Raw genomic sequence first — 22,099 nt, forward strand, 5'->3', positions numbered from 1 at the left:
AGAACTGACAGAATGGAAAGAGGGTCATGCCTTTGATTGGTCTTCAGGAGGAGAGGATTGAGTTAATGGGAATGTGCCACAGTTTACCGCAATGCAAGGAGAGTTTTCGGGGGGCCCCATCCAAGCTGCAGTGGTTGCAAGGAGCTCCCCTGTACTAGAATTATTCTAACGCAGCTCCCTCGCCCATCTTAGGAGAGGTTTTGGAGAACATGTACCAGTGACCAGACGGTTGGATCAGATGATATGCTAGGGCTCTTCCGACCTAAACAGTATGAGCCACTTTTATCTAGCAATGAATTTGAATTAACCTGTCATCTGCTTCCTAGCCCTGTGACCTCAGACATGTTTATCAGCTTTCTGAGCCTTAGTTTCCTCAGCTGTAAAATGAGATTATTACCACCTCCCCAGTGTCTCTCAAAAGACTGTTATAAGTATCAACAGAAATTAGAAATGATGGGCGCCTCGGTGGCTCAGTGATTTAAGCATCTGATTCTTGATTTCAGTTCAGGTCATGATCTCAGGGTCGTGAGATCTAGCCCCGCTGTGGGCTCCATGCTCAGTGGGGAGTCTGCTTGGGAGTCTCTGTCTCCATCTCCCACTGCCTTCCCCACTGCTCGTGCACTCTCCCCCTCTCTCACTAAAATAAATAAGTAAATCTTTAAAAAAAAAAAAAAAAAAAAGGAAGGAAGGAAGGAGAAATGATTCCTGGTGAAATCATAAATGTCCTCACCTCATTCTCAGTACTCTGCCCACAGTTCAAGGGTGACCAAGTGAGTCCCTGGACTGGCTGTCCCATAGTTCAGAACAAGGATCACATGTGCTCAAGGGGTCAGCACTAAATCAGATTTCACTAGCCATCCTCCATCCATGGTTACCACTTTGGCCCTTTTTTTCTTCCCTATCCCCATATCTTTGCTCTTTTCTTCTTTCTTTCCCTCCTATTCACTCCACTAGCGTGTTCTGATAGGTTGCTACATCCCAGACACCTGCTGGGCCAGAGGGAGTATGTACATTACTGCCAGTCCTGCGAGTGTGTCTCGCCTAGTGCAGGGAGAACACAGAGAAGGGATGAGGTGGGCCGTGCTCTAAGGGAGGTTTGTGCGGTGGGCTCACAAGGTGGCAGTCCTTTGGCAGGACAAGGCTGGAGGAGGGGAGGCTAGACTGGATAAGTGTTCACCAGGAAGAAGACATTTGGGCCTGTCTTTGAAGAACAGATGATGATTTTCCAAGTAGAAAAGGCTAGAGGAAGGCGTGGACAGAGAGCACGAGGCTGTGAGTGTTGAGCCCTGTGGGCTTTGCTTCTCTGCCCCAGCCTTAACCAGCTCCTCTCCGTTGGGTGGCTCCCACGTGCAGCTGCTTTCTAAGCAAAAAGATTTGAAAGCTATAGACAGTTTTGGAAAATACTGCTGCTTGCTCATTGGGGGCTGTGAAATATTACTAGGAAATAAAGGCAGTAATTCTCCACCCTGGCTGTGTACCAGCATCTCTTGTGGGTTTTTGTTTTGTTTTGTTTTGTTTTGTTTAATTCAAGCTTCCTGGCCTCACCTTTCATGTATTCTGATTTAGTAAGTCTGAAGCAGGACCATGGAAATTGATAAGATCTGTTTTTACAAATTTGGAAGTAGAAATATTGTCACATTATCTTTGTTTTTCCAGTTCCTCACTAAAGACTACACATGTTTTATTGCAGGAAACTCAGCATCATCTAGAAAATATTCTCACCTAGCTTCAGTTTTCTAAGAAGCGTAAAGGCTTAGAAGTTCTAAAAAGTGAAGGAATTGCTATGGGTGGGATTAGTCCAGCCTTTTTTCCCAGAGGAAAGAGAATGGATAATGATCAGTCCACTATTTACCTTCCCAGCTTCCCTGGGTCTCAATTTTCTCATCTGTGAAATGGGAATTAAAACAGTAGCCACCTCATAAGATAGTGGTGAGGACCAAAAGAGCACAGAGAACATAAAAGCACACAGCAAGGGCTCAGTAAATGATGGCTGTCATTATAGGGACAGCAAGGCCTGCCTAGTGGTTAGCCATGTGGGTTGTAGAGCTGGGCTGCTTGCCACACAGTCTGGCAGCTACTCTCCCTGTAACATCCGTGGCTCGGTTTCCTTCTCTGTACAATAGGGTTGATTGTGACTCCCTCACAGAACTGTTATGAAATGTTACTAAATGAATGAATAACTTGTGAGATGAGACACTGAGATCATTGATGGGCAAATAACATCAGGGAAATATTAGCAGTTATCCATACTTCTGCTGTGATCTCCACAATTGCCTTACGGTATTACTGTTGGATACTGGTCCTCCCTGTCATCGACTGGTGCTTACCAGCTGCTCCTAGTGACCTTTCAGGCCCAGCTGTGGCCCTCTGAGAAGGGACATCACCTCCTCCTTTGCTAACTGTAGCCATGGGTACCCTGACTTGATCTCCCGATTTAGCAGTTCACCTACGCAGCATCCTGCCAAGATACCAGCTGGCCCTGCAATGGTGAGTCAGACCCAGTTCTAGCTCCTCCAGCCAGTGCAGTGGAGCCAAAATCTCCATTCTCCTACCGTCTTACCCATAGAGATCCATCTAGGGTCCATAGCTTTTTTGTGACCATCTTGGAACCTAAATGTTCTGAGCATCTCCCTGTCCCCAGTGAGGTTAGTCTTTTAAAGGAAATTGCTAGGGTAAGTCCTGGGGTCCCCACACTTTCTTTGTTCAGAAGACTGCCTTCCCTCAGTGGTGCCAAGTGACTGATTCTTATTAGGGCTCTTCTCTAAGAGATTATCAGGTGCTAACATTACTCTTCTGGTGGAACCATTGCTGGGGATTTTAAGGCACTTTTTTGCCTCTTAGAGAAGAAGGCGAAACCTACACATCCATTGGAATCCATATTATATGTTATTTTTTTTAAACCCCATGCATGATTCTGATATTTGGCCAAGGTAGAGAATCACTGAAATAAAGAAGACTGAGATGTAATGGTTATTAAGACTCACCTGTACAAGTTGGGAGGCTGTGAGCTGACTCGGATTCCCCAGCCTGCAGCAGACTTGCCCAGGCGGTCTGCTTATCATACAGATTCTCAAGTCTCGCTGATTCAGTAGGTCTGGGAGCGGAGGAGTGGGGAGGAATCCCAAATCCTAGTGAGATGCCAGGGGAAGGGACCCATGGGGAGGGCACGGACAAAGTGGGTGGAAGGCTGCCCATATGGTCAGTGTAAGCAGGGAGTTGTGCGAGGCAGGTGAGGTAGCTGAGGTAGTAGTTGTCATCATAAGGCGGAAACATAGTACGGCTCTCAAAATGAAATCTCAAGTGTCCTGTCAAATAATACATTCCCTTTGAGACTCTCAGGGCATGCTTTCAGATGGGAGAAAATGTACGTCCAAAATAGGAATCCCAATATCAGAACTCTCTATGGGAGGGAAGTGAACCCCCTGGGAATTCAGGCTGGGGAGACAGCTGCTACCAGTGGTCAGCAGGGAAAGGCTGGGGCTCTGATCACTTCATAGCTCTTTTCTGTCACTGAACTGCCTTCCACCCACAGGTATATCAAATAGAAGACCACATGAGCACAAGGAAAAATGTCCTCCCCATCAGGAAAGCATTCTCACATGCTGCCGCCACCACTGGTTTCATTTCCCAGATATCTGGGGATGTCAGGCCAAGCAAGCCTGAATGAGGTCAGTGGGAGCTCTCTCTGGAATTTTTGAGAAGTTGTATAAGGCAAATGCCTGACACACCTTGAGTTCTTTTTGTGAAATCTTTAGCTCTGACAGTTCACATCACATTTGCCCCCCTGGCTCACTGAACATGGTTTTGTTTTTCTAGTAGTGCTCATTGTGAGAGGAAAGAATATTTCCATCTGGTCCTAGAGCAGTCAGCAAGGAAAACCTGTGCAGCCAGGAAGTAGTTAATTGTGGATTCAAACCAGGTCAAATGCTACTGCCTCCGGAGCCCACACCTTGGGCGTCGCTCCCACTTCTCTCTGTCCTGGCAGTGACCCTAATGTGTCTCCTGATCCCCAAAGAACTCAGTCAGTGATATTGAACTCAAGTCATGGGACAAGAGCCTCTAGGGTATCGCCATTTGTAGTACCACGTCAGAAGGCTACCAAAAGAAGTCCTTTGCTCGAGTGGTCATGCTTTCAAACCTCTGACCACTCCCCAACCTTCCTTGGCCTCCTATTGGGCTAATATTTGGGAGCTGAAACAGTAGCCTTCCTGAAGCAGTGGTGGGCAGTTACTGGAAAGCCATGTGATTGTCTGAGTTGAACCACTTTGTTGAAGACCATTTTCCTTTTCACTCATCACCTTCCCCATATCCCACAAGAGACAGTCCCCAGAGCACAATAATCCTTTCCTGAGATAGACTGTAGAGGCATCGAAGAAAAGGAACAAAAGTGAGGCTAATTTTGACTTTTCTGGGGCCAAAGAAAAGAAAAGCAGGCAGGCAGGTCAGGTCCAGCTCTGGAGGCCAGGGTGGGCCGAGGATTGCAGTGCCAGGGGATCTGCTCCAGTCACCAGGGGATTTGCAGAACAATGCAGGCAGAGGAGGGGGGAAAAGGGAACAGAGTTTTGCCCTGGCTGCAGTGACCAAAGCCTGGTCTAGGCTCTGAAGCCTGGACCACCTCCTCCCCCTCCTACTCCCCCTCCTCCCTTCTTCCTCTTTCTTCTTCCTCCCTCCTTCTTCTTTCTTCTTCTTCTTTTTAACTGCAAACCCCATACCACTCCTCCCCAACTAAATTATTAAGGAATTAAGTTTCAGGGATTTCTTACAGACCCAGTAATGGTTCATGCTCCTCAGGGCTCTGTGAAGCCCTTCAGATTGTAGGCTGATGTTGGTATGCATCAGCATTTTTTTCTGGGACAAGGTCCTTGGCTCTCCTCTGATTCTCAAAGGCATCCACCATTCAGAGCTATGCACCTCTATGAGGAGTGTCTGTCTCCCCACTTCCTGTCCCCACCAGGCAGAGCTTCTGTCCTTAATGTCAGCGCTGGTCAAATTTCAGTGTGCAGTAGAGTTAGTTGGGCATCCTGTTGAAATATTGATTCTGATTCAGTAGGTCTGCATTTCTTTTTTTTTTTTTTTTAAGATTTTATTTGTTTATTTGACAGAGAGAGAGAGAGAGAAAACACAAGTAGGCAGAGCAGCAGGCAGAGAGAGAAAGGGGGAAGCAGGCTCCCTACTGAGCAGAGAACCTGATGTGGGGCTCGATGTGGGGCTTGATCGCAGGACCCTGAGATCATGACCTGAGCCGAAGGCAGAGACTTAATCCACTGAGCCACCCAGGTGCCCCAAGAATCTGCATTTCTAACAAGCTCAAGGTGATGGGCTGCTGTTCTCTCAAGGAGCCAAGCTGTGATTTTCTCGCCCCAAGCCTGGATCTCGATCACAGTCTCTTAAGTGATCTCTAGACCACTCTTCCTATGGCCACTGGAATGATCTCAGTTGCAATTCTAATCTTGTTCTTCGCCTTCTTCCCTTCCTGTGGCTCCTCTCCCCAGCCTCTGTGGTCAGTAAAGTCATCTCGGAATCCATAAACAAAACCTTTACATGATTTGTCTTCATCCTGTCTTTTCCCCCAGTGTGCCTTTCGGACCATGAGTAGTTAATTCCGTTCATGCTGGACTACATGAAAGCAAGGATTGAGGGGCTGTGGGGAGGGTGTGAGTCAGACTGATGTCTGAATCCTGTTCCCGCCACTTCCTACTTTGTGATCTCTGAAGTCTAGTTTTTTCATATGCAGAATGGGAATAAAAAGACCTACCTCATGGAGTTAACCATGAGAAGCAAATGACATACTCTATGTAAAGCATTTAGCACAGTGCCCACATAGTCACTCCTCAATCAGCCGTAGCTATTGTGGCTTGATCATAATATGCTCTAAGAGTTTCCATTTGTCACCCGATTCCCTGATTGGCTTGTTCTCCTAGTTCCCCTTCTCTGCCTCATCACATGTCTCCCCCTCCACAAGTCCTTCCTGACTCCTTCACCCCCTCAAGCCCATGCAGGCTTTCACCTCAGTTGTAACACTGTGGGTGATTTTTTTGTATACTCTTTCTGCAGCAATGCCCAACACGGTTTGGGGCACATATCAATAAATGTCACTAGAAAAGTTATAGGAAACTGAGTTGTGTTCTTATTTCTTTTTGTTGTGTAGTACTATACATATCTGTACTACCTACTTCTTAACTACAGTCAATATATATGTATTATATAATTGGAGAGATTTGTTTGGTAATTTTTTTCCTCCAACTAATGTAATCCTCAGTAATATCTATTACTTCTGCCCTGACGAATTGCAGATCTCAAAGGAGTCTGGATTAACATGAGCATTACCTTGTATTGAAATCAGTTCACTCAACAACTATTTATGGGCATTTTCCATGGGCACAATGAATGACCATAGTGAGGATCATCACATTTGCCCGGCAGCAGCACAGTGTATAGCTTTCTTTATGGAGGCATTGGCTCTGAGCTTCTGCCACGCTTCTGTTGACGCTGAGGCCTCCATCAGTAAGCCCCATTGTGTGCCCTCAGGGAGCCCATAAATACTAGGCATGTTCTGTAGATGTAGGCAAGGATCCCTTGGAGCCATTTCTCAACTCCAAAGTGGTTTGGGCAGAATATTCTACTTCTCTGAAAAATCAGTCCTTCTGAGTATTTGTACTCCTATCCGAGCCTCAATTCCCTCAATTCCCTAATAATAAAGGCCCCCCACCCAAGTTTCCACAGCTTACAAAGATCCTTCATGTACATTAATGAGAAGGATCTTTGTCACAACCCTGAGAGGCAGACCTGAATCCAGATCTGCTAACTATAGGTCGAGCAGTTCTTTTTGTGATTGAATTGCGTCTCTGAGCCACGAAATGATGAAGTAGGATGGCGAAACCACCCGGCTGCTACTTGCTTTCAATTCATTTCCTGAAATGGGGGAGGGGACCAGCGAGGGAAACAGCTGTGGAGGGAGGATGGCCCTTCCACATCAGCAGGAGAGGACACTTGAACGTGGAAGATGAACTTTAGTCTGATTCCTGGCCATTCTCCTTGTCTCTGAACTCACAGACTGCAGTGGGCCTCACAGAACTTCCTGGTCTGCTGGAAAAGGAAATGGCCTCAACCACAAGGGCCTAGGTAGAGAGGCAACCAACAGGCATACCTCTTGGAAGACAAGTAAGCTGAAGCAGGAGCAGATTTTCCTGTTATATGTGACTCTCTGTGGCTATGTCCCATCAGTTGTTCTTTTGAGCAAAGCTGAAGTTTAAGTTAGGGGTCTTGTAGTTGATAACAGCTTGATAATAGCACCTGTGATTAGTGAGATTGCCAAGGGGAAGGTGACTCTCAGAAAGTCAGTATGTGTCCAATTGCCTTCTTGCTGTGGAAGTGTCTTTCCCTTGCTACTTTGGGATCTGGGATGATTTTTACTGAGGAAATCCAGGAGCTTCCATAGATGGGGAGATAGTCACTTCTAGGGATTGGGGTTCATGAACTTTGAAGTTCAATTCCAACTGTGAAGCTGACTACCAGAGTGTTTGGGCCTGTGCCTGGACCGGAGCCTCTCTGCTAATAGCTGTGAATAATGATGGATCAGATGATTTCAGCCTTGAATGCACATTTGAATCCACCTGGGGAGCATTCTAAACTACATCTAAGCAGGGGCCCCACCCTCAGATCCTTTTCAATGGTCTGGGTGAGGCAGGGGATTGATAACTTTTTACAGGATCCCCTGGGCTATCAGTTGTATAGTCAAGGTGAAGAAATGGGATGGGTTAATCTCTGAGCTGTCCTGAAGATCTGGGGAGAACTCAGGTGTCCATCTGGTCCACAGTCCTCAATGCACCATGTGACCATTCTAAGAATGCCTTTAAACTCAAGGTCTTGAAATCCAGAGCTGAAAGCACTGAACAGGGGCCACTGGCCAAGTCCATTATTTTAAAGTGGCAGGCTCTGTGGGGAGCAGTGTTCCAGGCACATAATAAGGTAGAGCAAGCAGGTGTTCAGGCATTTGGCTCCCAAGCCTGTGGCCCTGTCTTAATGCCACACAGTTCTGAAGGAAGCAAAGAGAATTACTAGAGAGCAAAATCACACTGTTGCCCAGTTTTCCCTTCAGCTCTGAAGGAAGCCAGGGGAATTACTAGGGGCGCAAAATAACTCTTTTGCCCAGTTTCCCTTGTAAGCCTTTCACCTAATGGTGTTTTGGAGTTTGGTGAATATTTACTTATTCCTTCTACACTCAGTAACTTCATGTCCAAGCTCCAGAGAAGTGGGTTATTCTTATCCACAGATGAAGAAACTACAGGTGGAAAGATTGAGACTTTCCCTGGTCACACAGCTCGATAATAACAGAAGCTGTGTAATGGAAACAAAAGTCCTTGTTTTCCTGGAGGAAAATCCCTTCCTCTCCACCTTGACTTAGCTATTCAGAAGCAGCAGGTCTCGGCTGTAGTGAGCTCCATCAAGAACAGAGGCACGCCTGTGTGAGGTTGTCCTTCCCTGGAAGGGGAGAGAGTGCATTATAGGCAACGCTTCTCTAGTGGGGCAGGCGTGCTTTTGGTGCCTCAGTGTCTCTCGCATGTTTACCAAGCCCTTCACAGCCTGTCCACTGCTTTTCCTTGGCCCTCTGTTCAGGATGAGCTGTCTAGGCTATCCTGAGCCACATCATTCCATCTGAAAAGGCAAAATGGCAGGAAGGCTCCCACCACAGGATGGAGGAGGTGATGAGAAGGAAACGTGTAGGCTTTCCCGTGGTCCTGGAGGTCAGCAGAATAGCTGCAGAGGTGCTCCAGCAGGAACCATAGCATGCGGGAGTGGAAACTCCTGCTGGCTCCAGCAACATGTCGCGTGTCACCGCACATCATGTTTATGGCAGTTTACAAAGAGTGAAAAGACTATTTTTATGCAAATCTACTATGTGAATGTAGATTTCTTTTAGCTTTGCTCAGTGGAGAATCATTTCTGAAACTCTGCTATTGTTTCGCTCCCCCTTCCCACTCAGCTCGAAATTGATTAGCAGCCACAGAAAATGTGCCTCCAGAAATGGCGTCCCAGAGACGCGTGTCAGGCAAAGAATTTGTCCAGCCTGGCAAAACAGCTTTGTGGGGCTTTGCTCTGAAGATTCCAGCTGATGCTTCCCTTTGCAGAAGTGATAATCTCTCCACCTATGGAAGGTTATTGGATTGGGCTGATGAAAAATCGGATAGACCAAGAATAGCATCTGTAGACCCCATGGCTAGAATAGCCAGGACAGTGAACCACACTGCTCTGATCTGGCTTTACCTGATCTGTCATGCCAGGTGTGGCACCCAGCCTCCAAGGTAACCCCTAATGATTGGCATTTCTTGGTATCCACACCTTTGTATTGTGCCCACACACAATGAAGAGGGCTGATCCAGGATCAGGGATATTGCAAACTGATGGTGTGTGGCTTCCCAGGCTAGATCGTTAACAAAAATTGCAGCTTCCACCTTGGGCCCTTGAATTGCTCACTCTGGGAAGCCAGACACCCTGCTGTGAGGAGATCAAGCAACACTGTGGAGATTATGTCAGGAGGAACCAACTTCCAGCATGCACTTGCTAGGCACATGAATACGCCCTGTCCGGAAACCTCCAGGCTCAGTTAAGCCTTCAGATGATTCTTGCTCCTCAGCATTTGAGTCTCAGCTGAGGCTTTGGACATCATAGAACAGAGATAAGCTGTCTCCACCGTGACTTGTGTGCCCTCCTGACCCACAAAAATACTGAGATAAGTCTTTATTATTGTTTTCTGCCATTAAGTTGTAGGAGTGATTTGTAATGCAATAGACGACTGGGGAGTATGTATAGACTGGGTCATAGAAGTATAAGATCATGGTGGGTAGAATATAAAGTTGGATCAGACAGAATCTATTGGTATGGGCCCACTCAGCAGTGACTCCAGATTCAGTGTTTGAAATGGGGGAGTTAGAAGTTGGTTGACTAAACCATGGCCCCAAGCGTCGCCTACACAAAATGAAGTTAAATGCCAGAACTGCTTTGTTGTAGGTGGTATGTTGTAGAGAAAGGTATTCAAAAGCTTAGGGATACTGGTATGTTAGAGTGGACTTCTCGTGAAAGACCTATTCACCAACTCTGGAAGGGTCAAGAGGGCACACCTTTCATCACCACTGTGAGAAATTCAACATCCTTGAAGAGTTTTGTGGTCACTCTTCTCTTTTGGAACTGAAACCACCAAATGGGGATCCCTGATGTAGTAGGGGTGGTGGGATTCCAGAGTGGCAGGGCAAGAGGGATGTGGTTACCATAATTGGACAATTGAGCCAAAGCAATAATCACAGTTGTCTGACTCAGAACTGTGGCATCTGGCTAGTAGATCATGGTCCCTTTGGGGAAGAAAGATTAGCAATATAAAATTTTGACAGTATAGCAAGGTCCTTCCTCAAAGGGACAGGGATTTCACTTCGTCCAAGAGGTTCTTGGTCTGTAAATTGGCTCAAGTCTGGGAATTGATTGAAGGGCCAGTATGACTCTGTTTTGTGATCTAAGATATATTACTGTTCACTCAACCTAAAATCTTATGCTTATTCATAGGTGAGAGTTCATGTTGATCCTTGGGCTGTGGTATGGTTTGGCTGGATGGTCAGAGACTTGACCATTATTGGGAAGTTGGTGACAAGGAAGTCTGGGGAAGAGCTAGATGTACAGACTTCTCTAGGCAAAAGATATGAAGATATTTGTCTTCCATATTAATGCTCACTAGAGGGTAACCTCACCATTCAGTCAGTGAGTCAATAATTCACTTACTCACTCATCATGAAGGAATGATCCCATAAACATATGACCTTTGAACAATGTAGGAGTTAGGGGCAGTAATATTCCACACTGTTGAAATCCACCTGTAACTTTTGACTCTCCCCAAACTTAACAACTTATAGCCTGTTGTTGACTAGAAGCCTTCACAATAACATAAACAGTTGATAAACACATGTTTTATATGGTATATATATTATATGCTATATTCTTGCAATAAAATAAGCTAGAAAAAAGAAAATGTTATTAAGGAAATCATAAGAAACAAAAAAATACATTTACAGTACTGTATTATTAAAAAAAAATCCACATGTAAGTGGATCCATACAGCTCAAGTTTGTGTTGTTCAAGGCCAACTCTATATATTCTTCGCTGAGATGTCTGTTAGGTCTTTGGCTCATTTTAAAGTTAGGTTTGTTTTCTTATTGTTGAGTTATGAGTTCTTTGTATATTTGGTCAGTAGTCTTCTACGAAATATCTTTTGCAAGTATTTTCTTACCAGTCTATGGCTTGTCTTCTCACAGTGCCTTTTGCAGAGCAGAAGTTTCTAATTTTAATGGAGTCTAGCTTATCAATTGTTTCTTTTATGGATCATGCCTTTGGTATGTATCTAAAATGTCATCACCATACCCAAGATCATGTCGATTTTCACCTAAATTATCTTCTAGGAGTTTTTTAGTTTTGCATTTTATAGTTAATTCTGTGACCCTTTTTGTTTTGTGAGGAGTGTAAGGTCTTTGTCTAGATTCATTTTTTGTACATAGATATTCAGTTGTTCCTGCACCATTTGTTGAAGAGACTATCTTCATGCCATTGCATTGCCTTTGCTTCTTTGTCAAAAATCAGTGACTCTATTAAGATGGGTCTATTTCTGGGCTTCCTGTTCCATACTATTCTATTTGTCTATTCTTTCACCAATACCACACTGTCTTGATCACTGCGGCTTTGTAATAAGTCTTAAAGTTGAGTAGTATATATCTTCTAACTTTGTATTTTTCCCTCAGTATTATCTTAGCTATTCTGGGAATTTTGCCTCACCATAAAAACTTTAGAATCACTTTGTCGCTCTCTATAAAATAACTTATTGGGATTTGGGGTGGGGGGAGATTGCATTGAATCTATAGATCAGATTGGGAAGAACATAGACTGTCATGTCATCTGGAAACAAACACAGCTTTATTTTCCTTTCCAATTTTTTTATCTTTTATTTCCTTTTCTTGTCTTATTGCATTGGCTAAGACTTTCAGTATCACGTTGAAAAGAAGTGGTGAGGAGAAAATCTTGCCATATTCCTGATCCTAGGGGCAAGTGTCTAGTTTCTCGCCTTTGAGTATGGTGTTAGTTATAGGTTTTTTGTAGATACCCTTTATCAAGTTTGGAAATTTCCTTTTATTTCTAGTTTACCAAGAGTATCATAAATGGTGCTGGATTTTGTCAGATGCTTTTTCTATGTATATTTATAGGGTATGTGATTTTTCTTATTTCTCCTGTTGATGTGATAGATTACATTGATTTTTTTTTTCCATGTTGAATTAGCCTTGCATTCCTGGGATAAACCCCACTTGGTCTTGGCATATAATTCTTTTTCTACATTGTTGGTTTTGATGTGCTAACATTTTTGAGGATTTCTTTCTCTGTATTCATGAGAAATACTGGTCTCTAGTTTGTATATTTATTTATTTATTTATTCATTCATTCATCATTTAGTTATTTGAGAGAGAGACAGAATACAAGCAGGAAGAGGGCAGAGAGAAAGAGACAAGCAGACTCCCTGCCAAGCTGGGAGCCCGATGTGGGGCATGATCCCAGGACTCTGAGATCATGACCTGAGCTAAAGGCGGATGCTTAACTCACTGAACCTCCCAGGGCCCCTCTAGTTTTCTTTCCCTGTAATATCTTTGTCTGGTTTTGGTATTAGGGTAGTGCTAGCCTTATATAGAATGAGCTAAGAAATACCCATTCTGTTTCTGTCCTCTGAAGGAAGATTGTAGAGAATTGGTATAATTTCTTCCATGATTATTTGGTGATCCCGTGTGGGCCTGGTGCTTTCTGTTTTGAAAGGTTATTAGTTATTGATTTCATTAAATATAGGCTTGTTCTCCAGTGTGTTTTTCATTTCAGAAGTTATAGTTTTCATCTTGAGAAGTTTGATTTATCTTTTTTATATCTTAACTTTTTGAATGTATAAAATGTAGGCATAACTATTCTAATGTTTTCCTGTGCTAATCATAATAACTCAGTTCTAGGTTGGTTTTGATTGGTTTTTCTGTTCATTATGAGTAAGTTTTCCTGCTTCTTTGCATCCTTGGTGGTCTTTGATTAGATGTCAAACATTGTGAATTTTATCTTGTTAGTTGCTAGGTATCTTTGTATTCTTATAAATTTTTTTCAGCTTTTGGGGTACAGTTAAATTACTTTGGGGATTTGCTTTTATAATTTATGACCTTGTGTCTGGAACAGTGCTCAGTTTAGGACTAACCAACATTCCCCAATGTGGCGGTAAGATCATTCTGAAAACTCTGCCCAATGCCCTGTGTGTTACAAGTTTTTCAAGTTTGATTGGTGGGAAAAGGCACTATTCCCAGCTCTATGTGAGCCTAGTCACTGTTCCTTGTTACCCATTTTGATGATTCTGTTCCTAGCCTCAGGTTATTTTTTCAAATAGGTACAGAGTACTCTGGTCTGTATCAGAAGGACACACAGTAGATCTCCAAGTTTTCACTCTTGAACAGCTCTCCACTCTCTGGTATTCTCTGTTATGAACTCTAGTTGCCTTTGGTCCCTGACCTTCAGCTCCATCTTCTTGACTCAGGAAGTCTACCAGGCTCTACCTCAATACTCCTACCTCATGCTGCTGCCTGGAAACTTACAAGGCAGTAGGTTTTGGTAGTTAATAGGGCTCACTTCATTTGTTTACTGTCTGTCAAGAATCACTGCCTCTCATCACCTGATGTCCAGAGTCATAAAACCCATTGTTTTTGTATTTTGTCTGGTTGGTTGGTTGGTTGATTTATCTATTTATTTGATTGTTTAAGGTAAGAAAGCTTTTGTACTTGTGTTCTTACAGCGAAACCTTTTTATACGTAAGCAGTGGTCATTGTCATTTGAGAGACTATATATTTACATGAGCTGTAGAATAACCTTCAGTCAGCCAGCAGGAGTTTTTAAGGCTACCCTAGGGTGCTAAACTGATTTCCTGACTCTCTTGTTTCTGGGAATTCCTTGAATTATTTGGGTCTAGAAGCTAATTTAAATAATGATTTTATGAAATTCCTAACCCTGCTATGATTTTATTCTCAGAATTAAAAAAAAGAAAGAACAGCAACGTTATGCTGAAGAACAGAGGATACTAAGAATGAACTTTCACGAAGAGCTGTATTCAGGGGAGAAGATGAGTGACATATTAGCCCAGATGAAACTTGAGGAACTAAAAGGAGTCAGAGAAAAACAACAACAGAGAGAAAAGGAATCCCAAAGGTATTTTGAAAAGTTCTGCGTAAAGTCATGGCTCTAGAGGAATAGCACTGTATTTTCCCCAGTGCTGTTTCCCAGTACAAAGAGGAAGAGTTGAGACACAGAGATGTGAACTAGTTTTAATGATTAAAGCTGGTCGTCAGATAAGGACTCATGCTCATTCTCATGCTCAAAGGTCCACTTTGCCTGACCATATTGTATCTTTATAGATATATGGAAGCTCTGCGAGTCCAGATCCAGGAGAAAATGCGGCTGTATAATATTACTCTACCTCCACTGTGCTGCTGTGGTCCTGATTTTTGGGATGCTCATCCTGATACCTGTGCCAACAACTGTATTTTCTATAAAAACCATAGAGGTGAGCTTCTTAAAGGAATGGTTGTGGTCTGGTGGCAATTAAAAAACAAACAAACAAGAAATGTAGTGATCACAGTAAGTTAGCATTTATTGAGATTGATATCAGAGACTGTTATAACGCCTTTACAAAACAACTCTGGGACAATAAAAATAATTATAGTGAGTTATAATCCTTTTGAGATTGGCTATCTTCTTGTCTCCATTAATGCTGGGGAAATATTTCTACTCCACTGTAGGGAGACTTGGCTTCCTGGTTCTCCTATAAATGAAGAAATTAGGGCTTATGTTTTATGGCCATCTGTCCAGTTGCATTCCCTGTTACTCAGATACTTTACTGTTACTTACAGATTTATTACCATCTCTATCCACATTAGACTTCCCAGATCTGCCAGGTGACACAGAGGAAAATGAGGACCAGTATAAACACTATCTTCAGGAATCGCAGCTAGAGAAAACAGTCCTTCTTATTGTCACTGATGTTTCTGTTTCCTGGCCATCCTTAAACATATTGATGTACACAGTGTAGAGATTATGTAGGCTTCATGCACACACCAAAATACCAAAATACCGCCACTATTTGTATTCCTACTTCCCCATGATATGAGTTTCTCATCAATTCTGTGAGTTAAATTTTAAAAACACAAATCTTATCATGCCATTCTTCTGTTCTAAAACCTTGAGGGTTCAACATTACAGTACAAAATGCATGCCATATTTGGCATATTTTCTCTCTGGCCCCAGGAGACACTCCAACCTTATCAAACTTGCTATTTCCAGTACATGTCACCTTTTCTGTGCCTTTTGCTCCACATATTTTTCTGCCTAGAAGACCTCCTTTCCTTTACTCTTATTAATTATTTAAGACCATCTTACATGTTACTACTTCTGGAAATCTTTTCCATCTTTTCCTAGATGTATTTTCATTCATTTGCACTTCATTCGGTGATGATATTTTACATATACTTCTGGTTTGAAAGTGTTAACACTGCAATTTAATGATTTTTTTTCTTTTTCTTTTTCTTTTTTTTTTTTTAAAGATTTTATTTATTTATCACAAATAAGCAGGCAGGCAGAAAGAGAGAGAAGCAGGCTCCCTGCTGACAGAAAGCCCAGTGCAGAACTCAATCCCAAGACCCTGAGATCATGACCTGAGCCGAAGGCAGTGGCTTAACCCACTGAGCTACCCAGGCGCCCTGCAATTTAATTATTTTTGTGTCCATTCTCGTCATTATCTTTTCTGTCCTCACAGAGTGCTTGACATGTACTAAATAGTAAGTTTATTCAATGAATAGGAGAAGTTAATATCTATGAGACTTGTAGAGAAGCAGTAGTAATGGGAAGGAGATTGGCAGAGTGAGTAGTTTAGAATCTAACTTCATTCCTCACTGTGCAAACCTTTATTTGCAGCGTATACCCGGGCACTACATTCGGTCATCAATTCCTGTGATATCCCTGAGGGGACCTCAACTGTTCGAGTCGCCATGCATAATTTGGCTTCTGCGCACAGACGGACTTTGAAAAATCTGTAATGAGAATCTGAATCCAATTGTTAGTATTTCAATCTTCACTTAAAGTCAACCCTGAGAGATTATTTCGGAAAAGCTGTTAAAATGTATAAAATGTGTAATCTGGAAAGAAGGACTGTCTGAACAAGACAACCATCTCTATAATTAGATCATAAACATTGTTTCAGCCTCTGCCTGGGACTGAAATTGAAAGTCGACCTCCAAACTGGTATTTTTGCTGTGAACTGTAGAGAGTCTATTGTTTTAAAAATGATCACTCAGACCAGTAAGGTTTTTTTTTACTTAGCTCTGCTCTGATCAGAAGAGATCATGAGAAATCTTTGAGATTATCTCATTTATTGTCTTTCTTAAAGTGTATCTTTGAATCTTGACAAGATTGAAAATGTCTAGATAAAGCTGAAAAGAAGATGATATGAGTTTCTAAGTATCAGTGGCCATCTGTATTGCCAATAGCATTACTAGTTGTGTATAACAATTAGAGGTGAGAAGAATCTGAATTTGATGCATATTTTTTTCTCAAGATTTTTCTCTACTGGTTTTTTAACTTATTATCTCTTTCCCCATTCAGTGACATTGGACTTAGGACTTTATAATTTTATAATTTTGTATTGCAAAAATAAGGTGAATAAAACCTCTTGTCTTTTGAGCATCTTGTAGGTGAAATCATTGTGAGTGACTTTTCAAAAAGTAAACTTGAAGTCAAAGTGAGTAATCAAGTCCTGCCTTATTTATCCCTGTCTTTTAAGAATCTGGTGAATGGCATAGCTACAAAACAGATGAAATAAAAATTTCTGTAGTTAGTATGAGTGTGTTATTTCTTCACAGTATTTCCTGACACAAAATATGAAAAGTTTATTACTGAATTAAAGATACTATGAATTTCTTTTTCTTACGTTTCTGTAATGGAGCAGTGTTGAAGAAGCACTTAGGTTACGTCTCAAAAAAACTCCTACTAAACATCTAGCCAGGTCATCGAAAATTAGAGCCAAAAATTACCTGTATGACAAGATTGACAGGTTAGTTAACCAGATTAATAATCTAGTTCAGTCAAAAGCTTTAAGTAATTAGGAGCCTTTAGGAGTTGTATTTTTTAACAGTTTTATTGAGATATAATTTATATACCATATGATTAATGCATTTGAAGTGTACAATTTAGTGGGTTTTAGTCTATTCTAGGATTGTGCAACTATCACCACTGTCAAATTTTAGAATAGTTTTGTCATTCTAAGGAGATAACCCCATAATCCAGCAATTCCACTTTGGGGTATATATCTAAAATAATTGGAAGCAGGATCTTGAGTGGATATTTGTATACCATGTTCATGGCAACATTATTCACAATAGCTGAGAAGTGGAAGCAACCCAGTGTCTGTCAACAGATGAATGTGTAAACAAAGCATGGTATGTATATAAATGTACAGTGGAATATTATTCAGCCTTAAAAAGTAAAGAAATGCTATCACATGCTTAAGTATGGATGAGTGCTAAGATCATTATGCTGCATGAAATCGAGTCACAAAAAGACAAATACAGTATAATGCCACTCACATGAGAACCTAGAGTAGTCAAATTCACAGACACAGAAAGTAGAATAGTCCTTGCCAGGGTCTGCAGGGTGGAGGAAATGGGAAGTTGTTTAAAGGGTAGAGTTTCAGTTTTGCAATATGAAAAAGTTCTGGAGATCTATTTTACAATAATGTGAATCTACTTAATATTACCAAACTGTACACTTATAAACAATTACAATGGTAAATTTTAGTTGATTTGGTTTTTTTTTTAAACACAATTAAAAAAATTTTTTTTAAAGATTTTTTTATTCATTTATTTGACAGAGATCACAAGTAAGCAGAGAGGCAGGCAGAGAGAGAGGAGGGGAAGCAGGCTCTCCACCGAGCAGAGAGCCCGATGCGGGGCCCGAACTCAGGACTCTGGGATCATGACCCGAGCCGAAAGCAGAGGCTTTAACCCACTGAGCCACCCAGGCGCCCCCACAATTAAAATTTTTAAGAAGAAAAATTCCATAATTCTTGCATACCATACACTTCCATTCCTTCCTCGCTCAGCCTTAGGCAATCACCAGCCTACTTTCTGTCACTATAGATTTGTCTATTCTGGACATTTTGTATAAAAGGAATCATACAATATATAGTTTTTTGTGACTGGAATCTTTTGTTTAGTATGATATTTTAAGATTTTTCCATGTTGTAGCATGCATCAATACTTCATTGCTTTTTGTTGCCCAGTAATATTTCACCCTATGGATACCAGGTTTTATTTGCTCATTCATCAGCTGATGAACATTTGGGCTATTTCTACTAATTGGCTCTTATGAATAATGCTGCTATGAACATTTCTTGACAAATTTTTTTGTGGACATATATTCTCATTTCTCTTGGGCATATACCTAGGAGTAAATATGCTAGGTCAAATGGTCGCTATATGTTGAACCTTCTGAGGAACAGAAAACTGTTTTCCAAAGTGGCTGCACCATTTTGTATTCCCATCTATGGTGTATAAGGGTTCAGAGTTCTTCACATTTACCAACCTGTGTTCTTATCTGTCTCTTCCATTATGCCCCCCCCCCCCCCGCCCCCCGGGTGTGAAGTGATATCTCACTGTGGTTTTAATTTGCATTCCACCACCCCATAGCTAATAATGTTGAGCATCTTTTCATGTGCTTATCAGCCATTTGTATATCTTCTTTGGAGAACTATCTTTTCAGATCCATTGCCTAATCTGTAATTGGGTTATTTGTCTTTTGATTGTTGAGTTAATGAGTCTTAGTATATTTACAAACAGGCCCCTTATCAGACACATGATTTGCAAAGACTTTCTCCCATTCTGGAGATTGTTTTTTCACTTTTTTAATGATTTCCTTTGCGGCACTAAAGTTTTTCATTTTGATGAACTCCAGTTCATCTACTTTTTTGTTCTTGTTTCTTTAATCATTACCTAATCCACTACCTAACCCTAATACACTCCTATGTGTTCTTCTAAGAGTTTTATATTTTTAGCTCTTACATATAGGTCTGTGAATTATTTTGAGTTAATTTTTGTGCATGGTGTTAGACAGGGGCCCAACTTCATTCTTTTGCATGAAGATATCCTGTTGTCCCAACAGTATTTGTTCAAAAAAACTATTATTTGCCCTATTGAGTTGATGTGACACTCTTGTCAAAAATTAGTGGACCATTGATCTAGGGGTTTATTTCTGAATGTTCAGTTCTGTTCTATTAATCTCTGTTTATCATTATATTGGTATAATCTTTTTTTTTTTTTTTAAGATCTTACATATTCATTTGTCAGAAAGAGATTGCATGAAAGAGCGTGCACAAGCAGGGGTAGCGACAAGCAGGGTGAGAAGCAAACTCCCCTGAGCTAGGAGTCTGAGGTGGGACTCTATCCCAGGAACCTGGGATCATGACCTGAGCCAGAAGTAGACGTTTAACTGATTGAGCCACCCCGGCCTCCCCAATCTATCTTAATATAGCTTTGTAGTAAGTTATGAAGTTGGGAAGTATGAGTCCTCCAACTTTGTTCTTTTTTTTCAAGATTGTTTTGCTATTGTGAGACCTTTCATTTTTCATATGAATTTTAAGATTATCTCCTGCAAAAAAGCTAGCTGAGATTTTTTTCATAGGGATTGCATTGAATCTGTAGATCAGTTTGAAAGCTATTGCCTTGTGATTCATGAACATGGGATATCTTTATATTCAAGTCTTCTTTAATTTCTTTCAATGTTCTGTATTTTCAGAGCATAAAATTTGTACTTATTTTGTTAAAGTTATTCCAAAGTATTTTATTCTTTTTGGTGCTGTTTCAAATAGAATTGTTTTGTTAATTTTATCTTCAAGTTGTTCATTGCAAGTGTATAGAAATGTAATTGATTTTTGTATATGGATCTTATATTCTACCACCTTTCTGAACTCTTTTTTATTTTAATAGTTTCTTAGAGGATTTCTTGGGATTTTTTTTTTTACATGTAAGATCTTCTCATTTACAAATAGAGATAGTTTTTTCTCTCCTTCTGAATGCCTTTTTGTTGTCTAATTGCCCTGGGTAGAACATCCAGTACCATGTTGAATAGGAATGATGAGTGACACTCTTGTCTTGTTTCTGATCTTGGGGGAAAAGTATTTAGTCTTTCATCATTATGTATGTTAGCTGTGGGTTTTAATAAAGGATTTTTTTTAAGAGATTTAAAGTGCATGAGCTGTGGGGGGGTGGAGAGGTGAGGGGTGAGGGTCATAGGGTCAGGAGGCGGGGAGAGAGAGAAAAAGAGAGAGAGGATCTTAAGGAGGGTCTACACCCAGCACAGAGCCTAACATGGGACTTGATCTCACAACCCTGAGATCATGACCTGAGCTGAAATCAAGAGTCAGATGCTTTCCCCATTAAGCTACCCAGGAGCTCCAATAAAGGGTTTTTGTTGTTGTTGTTGTTGTTTTTCAAGATGTTATTTATTTATTTGTCAGAGAGAGGGAGAAGAGTGTGCAAGCTGGGGAAGTATCAGGCAGAGGGAGAAGCAGGCTCCCCCCTGAGCAGGGAAGCTGATGTGGAGCTCAATCCCAGGATCATGACCCGAGCAGAAGGCAGACACTTAACCGACCGAACCACCGAGGCGTCCCCCAATAAAGCTTTTTTTTTTTTTTTTTTTTTTTTTTTAGATTTTATTTATTTGGATGAGAGACAGAAAGCATGAGAGGAAAGAGATCAGAGGGAGAAGCAGACTCCTTCCTGAGCAGGGAGCCTGATGTGGGACTTGATCCCGGGACTGTAGGATCACCACCTGAGCCCAAGGCAGCCGCTCAACCAACTGAGCCATCCATGCGCCCCCCCCAGTAAAGGCTTTTAATAAAGGGCTCCTGAATGCCCTTTATTAGTTTGGGGAAGTTACCCTCTGTTTCTAGTTTATTGAGTGTTTTTATCATGAAAATGTGTTTAGTTTTGTGAAATTTTTTTAAATTTCTTTTTTTCCTATTTAATAAGATGTATTACTTGGTTTTCAGATATCAGACCAATCTTTTACTTCTAGGATAAGCTGTATTGGTTCTTATTTATTTGGTGTTGTACAAGTTTTTCCTTGTTCTATTTTTTTTAGTTGGTTTATCTGAGATAGGTGATTTGACTTATCTAATATCAAGTTAATAGTAAATGATGATGGGATTAAATCTTACATAGACTTAAGCAGCTTTCAAGTCTTCTTCCTCTAAGTTCAATCTCTGAACATGTAAGTCTCACCTGAGTAGGAGTATGGTTTTGCATTGTAATTTGGTCCTATCTAAACAGTGTTAATGATTTATTTTTGTGGGGTTAGAGAATGCTGGAATGGCTTGCAGCTACCAAGGAGGAAGCCTGAGTTTCATGACCCTCATTGGGAGTGTGGTGAATCCTGTGTGAATTGATGGATGCACTTTGGAAAGAAACCTGGAATCCAAGAGTGTGCCTGAATTTACAGGGTTGTGAAATCACAGTTGGGAGGACAAATTCTGTGTTTTCTAAACGAGCAGTGACCTGTAAAAATGAAGAGGACTGAATGTAAGAAGTGAGCCTAATTGAAATAGATTTTGAAGGGTGCCTGGGTTGCTCAGTGGGTTAAGCTTCTACCTTCGGCTCAGGTCATGGTCTTAGGGTCCTGGGATCGAAGCCGTGCATCGGGCTCTCTGCTCGGCGGGGAGCCTGCTTCTTCCTCCTCTCTCTCTCTCTCTGCCTGCCTCTCTGCCTACTGGTGATCTTTGTCTGTCAAATAAATAAATAAAATCTTTAAAAAAAAGAAATAGATTTTGATTTCTGGGAGGAAAAATATAATTAAATTTGGACCAACTATTTCAAATAGGATAGATGGCAGGCATTTCAAGTAAAAAACAAATGAATAAGAATGAATACTTTCCTAGATCATTATTTCTTTATTCCTCTCAAACTTCCTCTAGGTTTTCCCTCATACTCATCAGTTGGTGACAAAATACACA

The 22,099-nt window shown here is 41.4% G+C and overlaps 1 protein-coding gene across 3 annotated transcripts in view; it reads left to right on the forward strand.

Annotated features, from left to right (window-relative positions):
• CCDC15 (coiled-coil domain containing 15) overlaps positions 1 to 16,933 on the forward strand; it is a 77,021-nt gene extending 60,088 nt beyond the window's left edge. For all 3 annotated transcript variants that reach the window (XM_082682803.1, XM_082682802.1, XM_082682804.1), the window contains 3 exons: positions 14,074 to 14,250; positions 14,457 to 14,605; positions 16,012 to 16,933. In XM_082682803.1, coding sequence (XP_082538929.1) covers positions 14,074 to 14,250; positions 14,457 to 14,605; positions 16,012 to 16,133 — 448 coding nt within the window. In that variant the 3' untranslated portion in view covers positions 16,134 to 16,933. The remainder of the gene's footprint in view (positions 1 to 14,073; positions 14,251 to 14,456; positions 14,606 to 16,011) is intronic.
• The last annotated feature ends 5,166 nt before the right edge of the window (positions 16,934 to 22,099 follow it).

Source organism: Mustela nivalis (assembly GCF_964662115.1).
Source record: "Mustela nivalis genome assembly, chromosome: 9".
NCBI lineage: Eukaryota > Metazoa > Chordata > Mammalia > Carnivora > Mustelidae > Mustela > Mustela nivalis.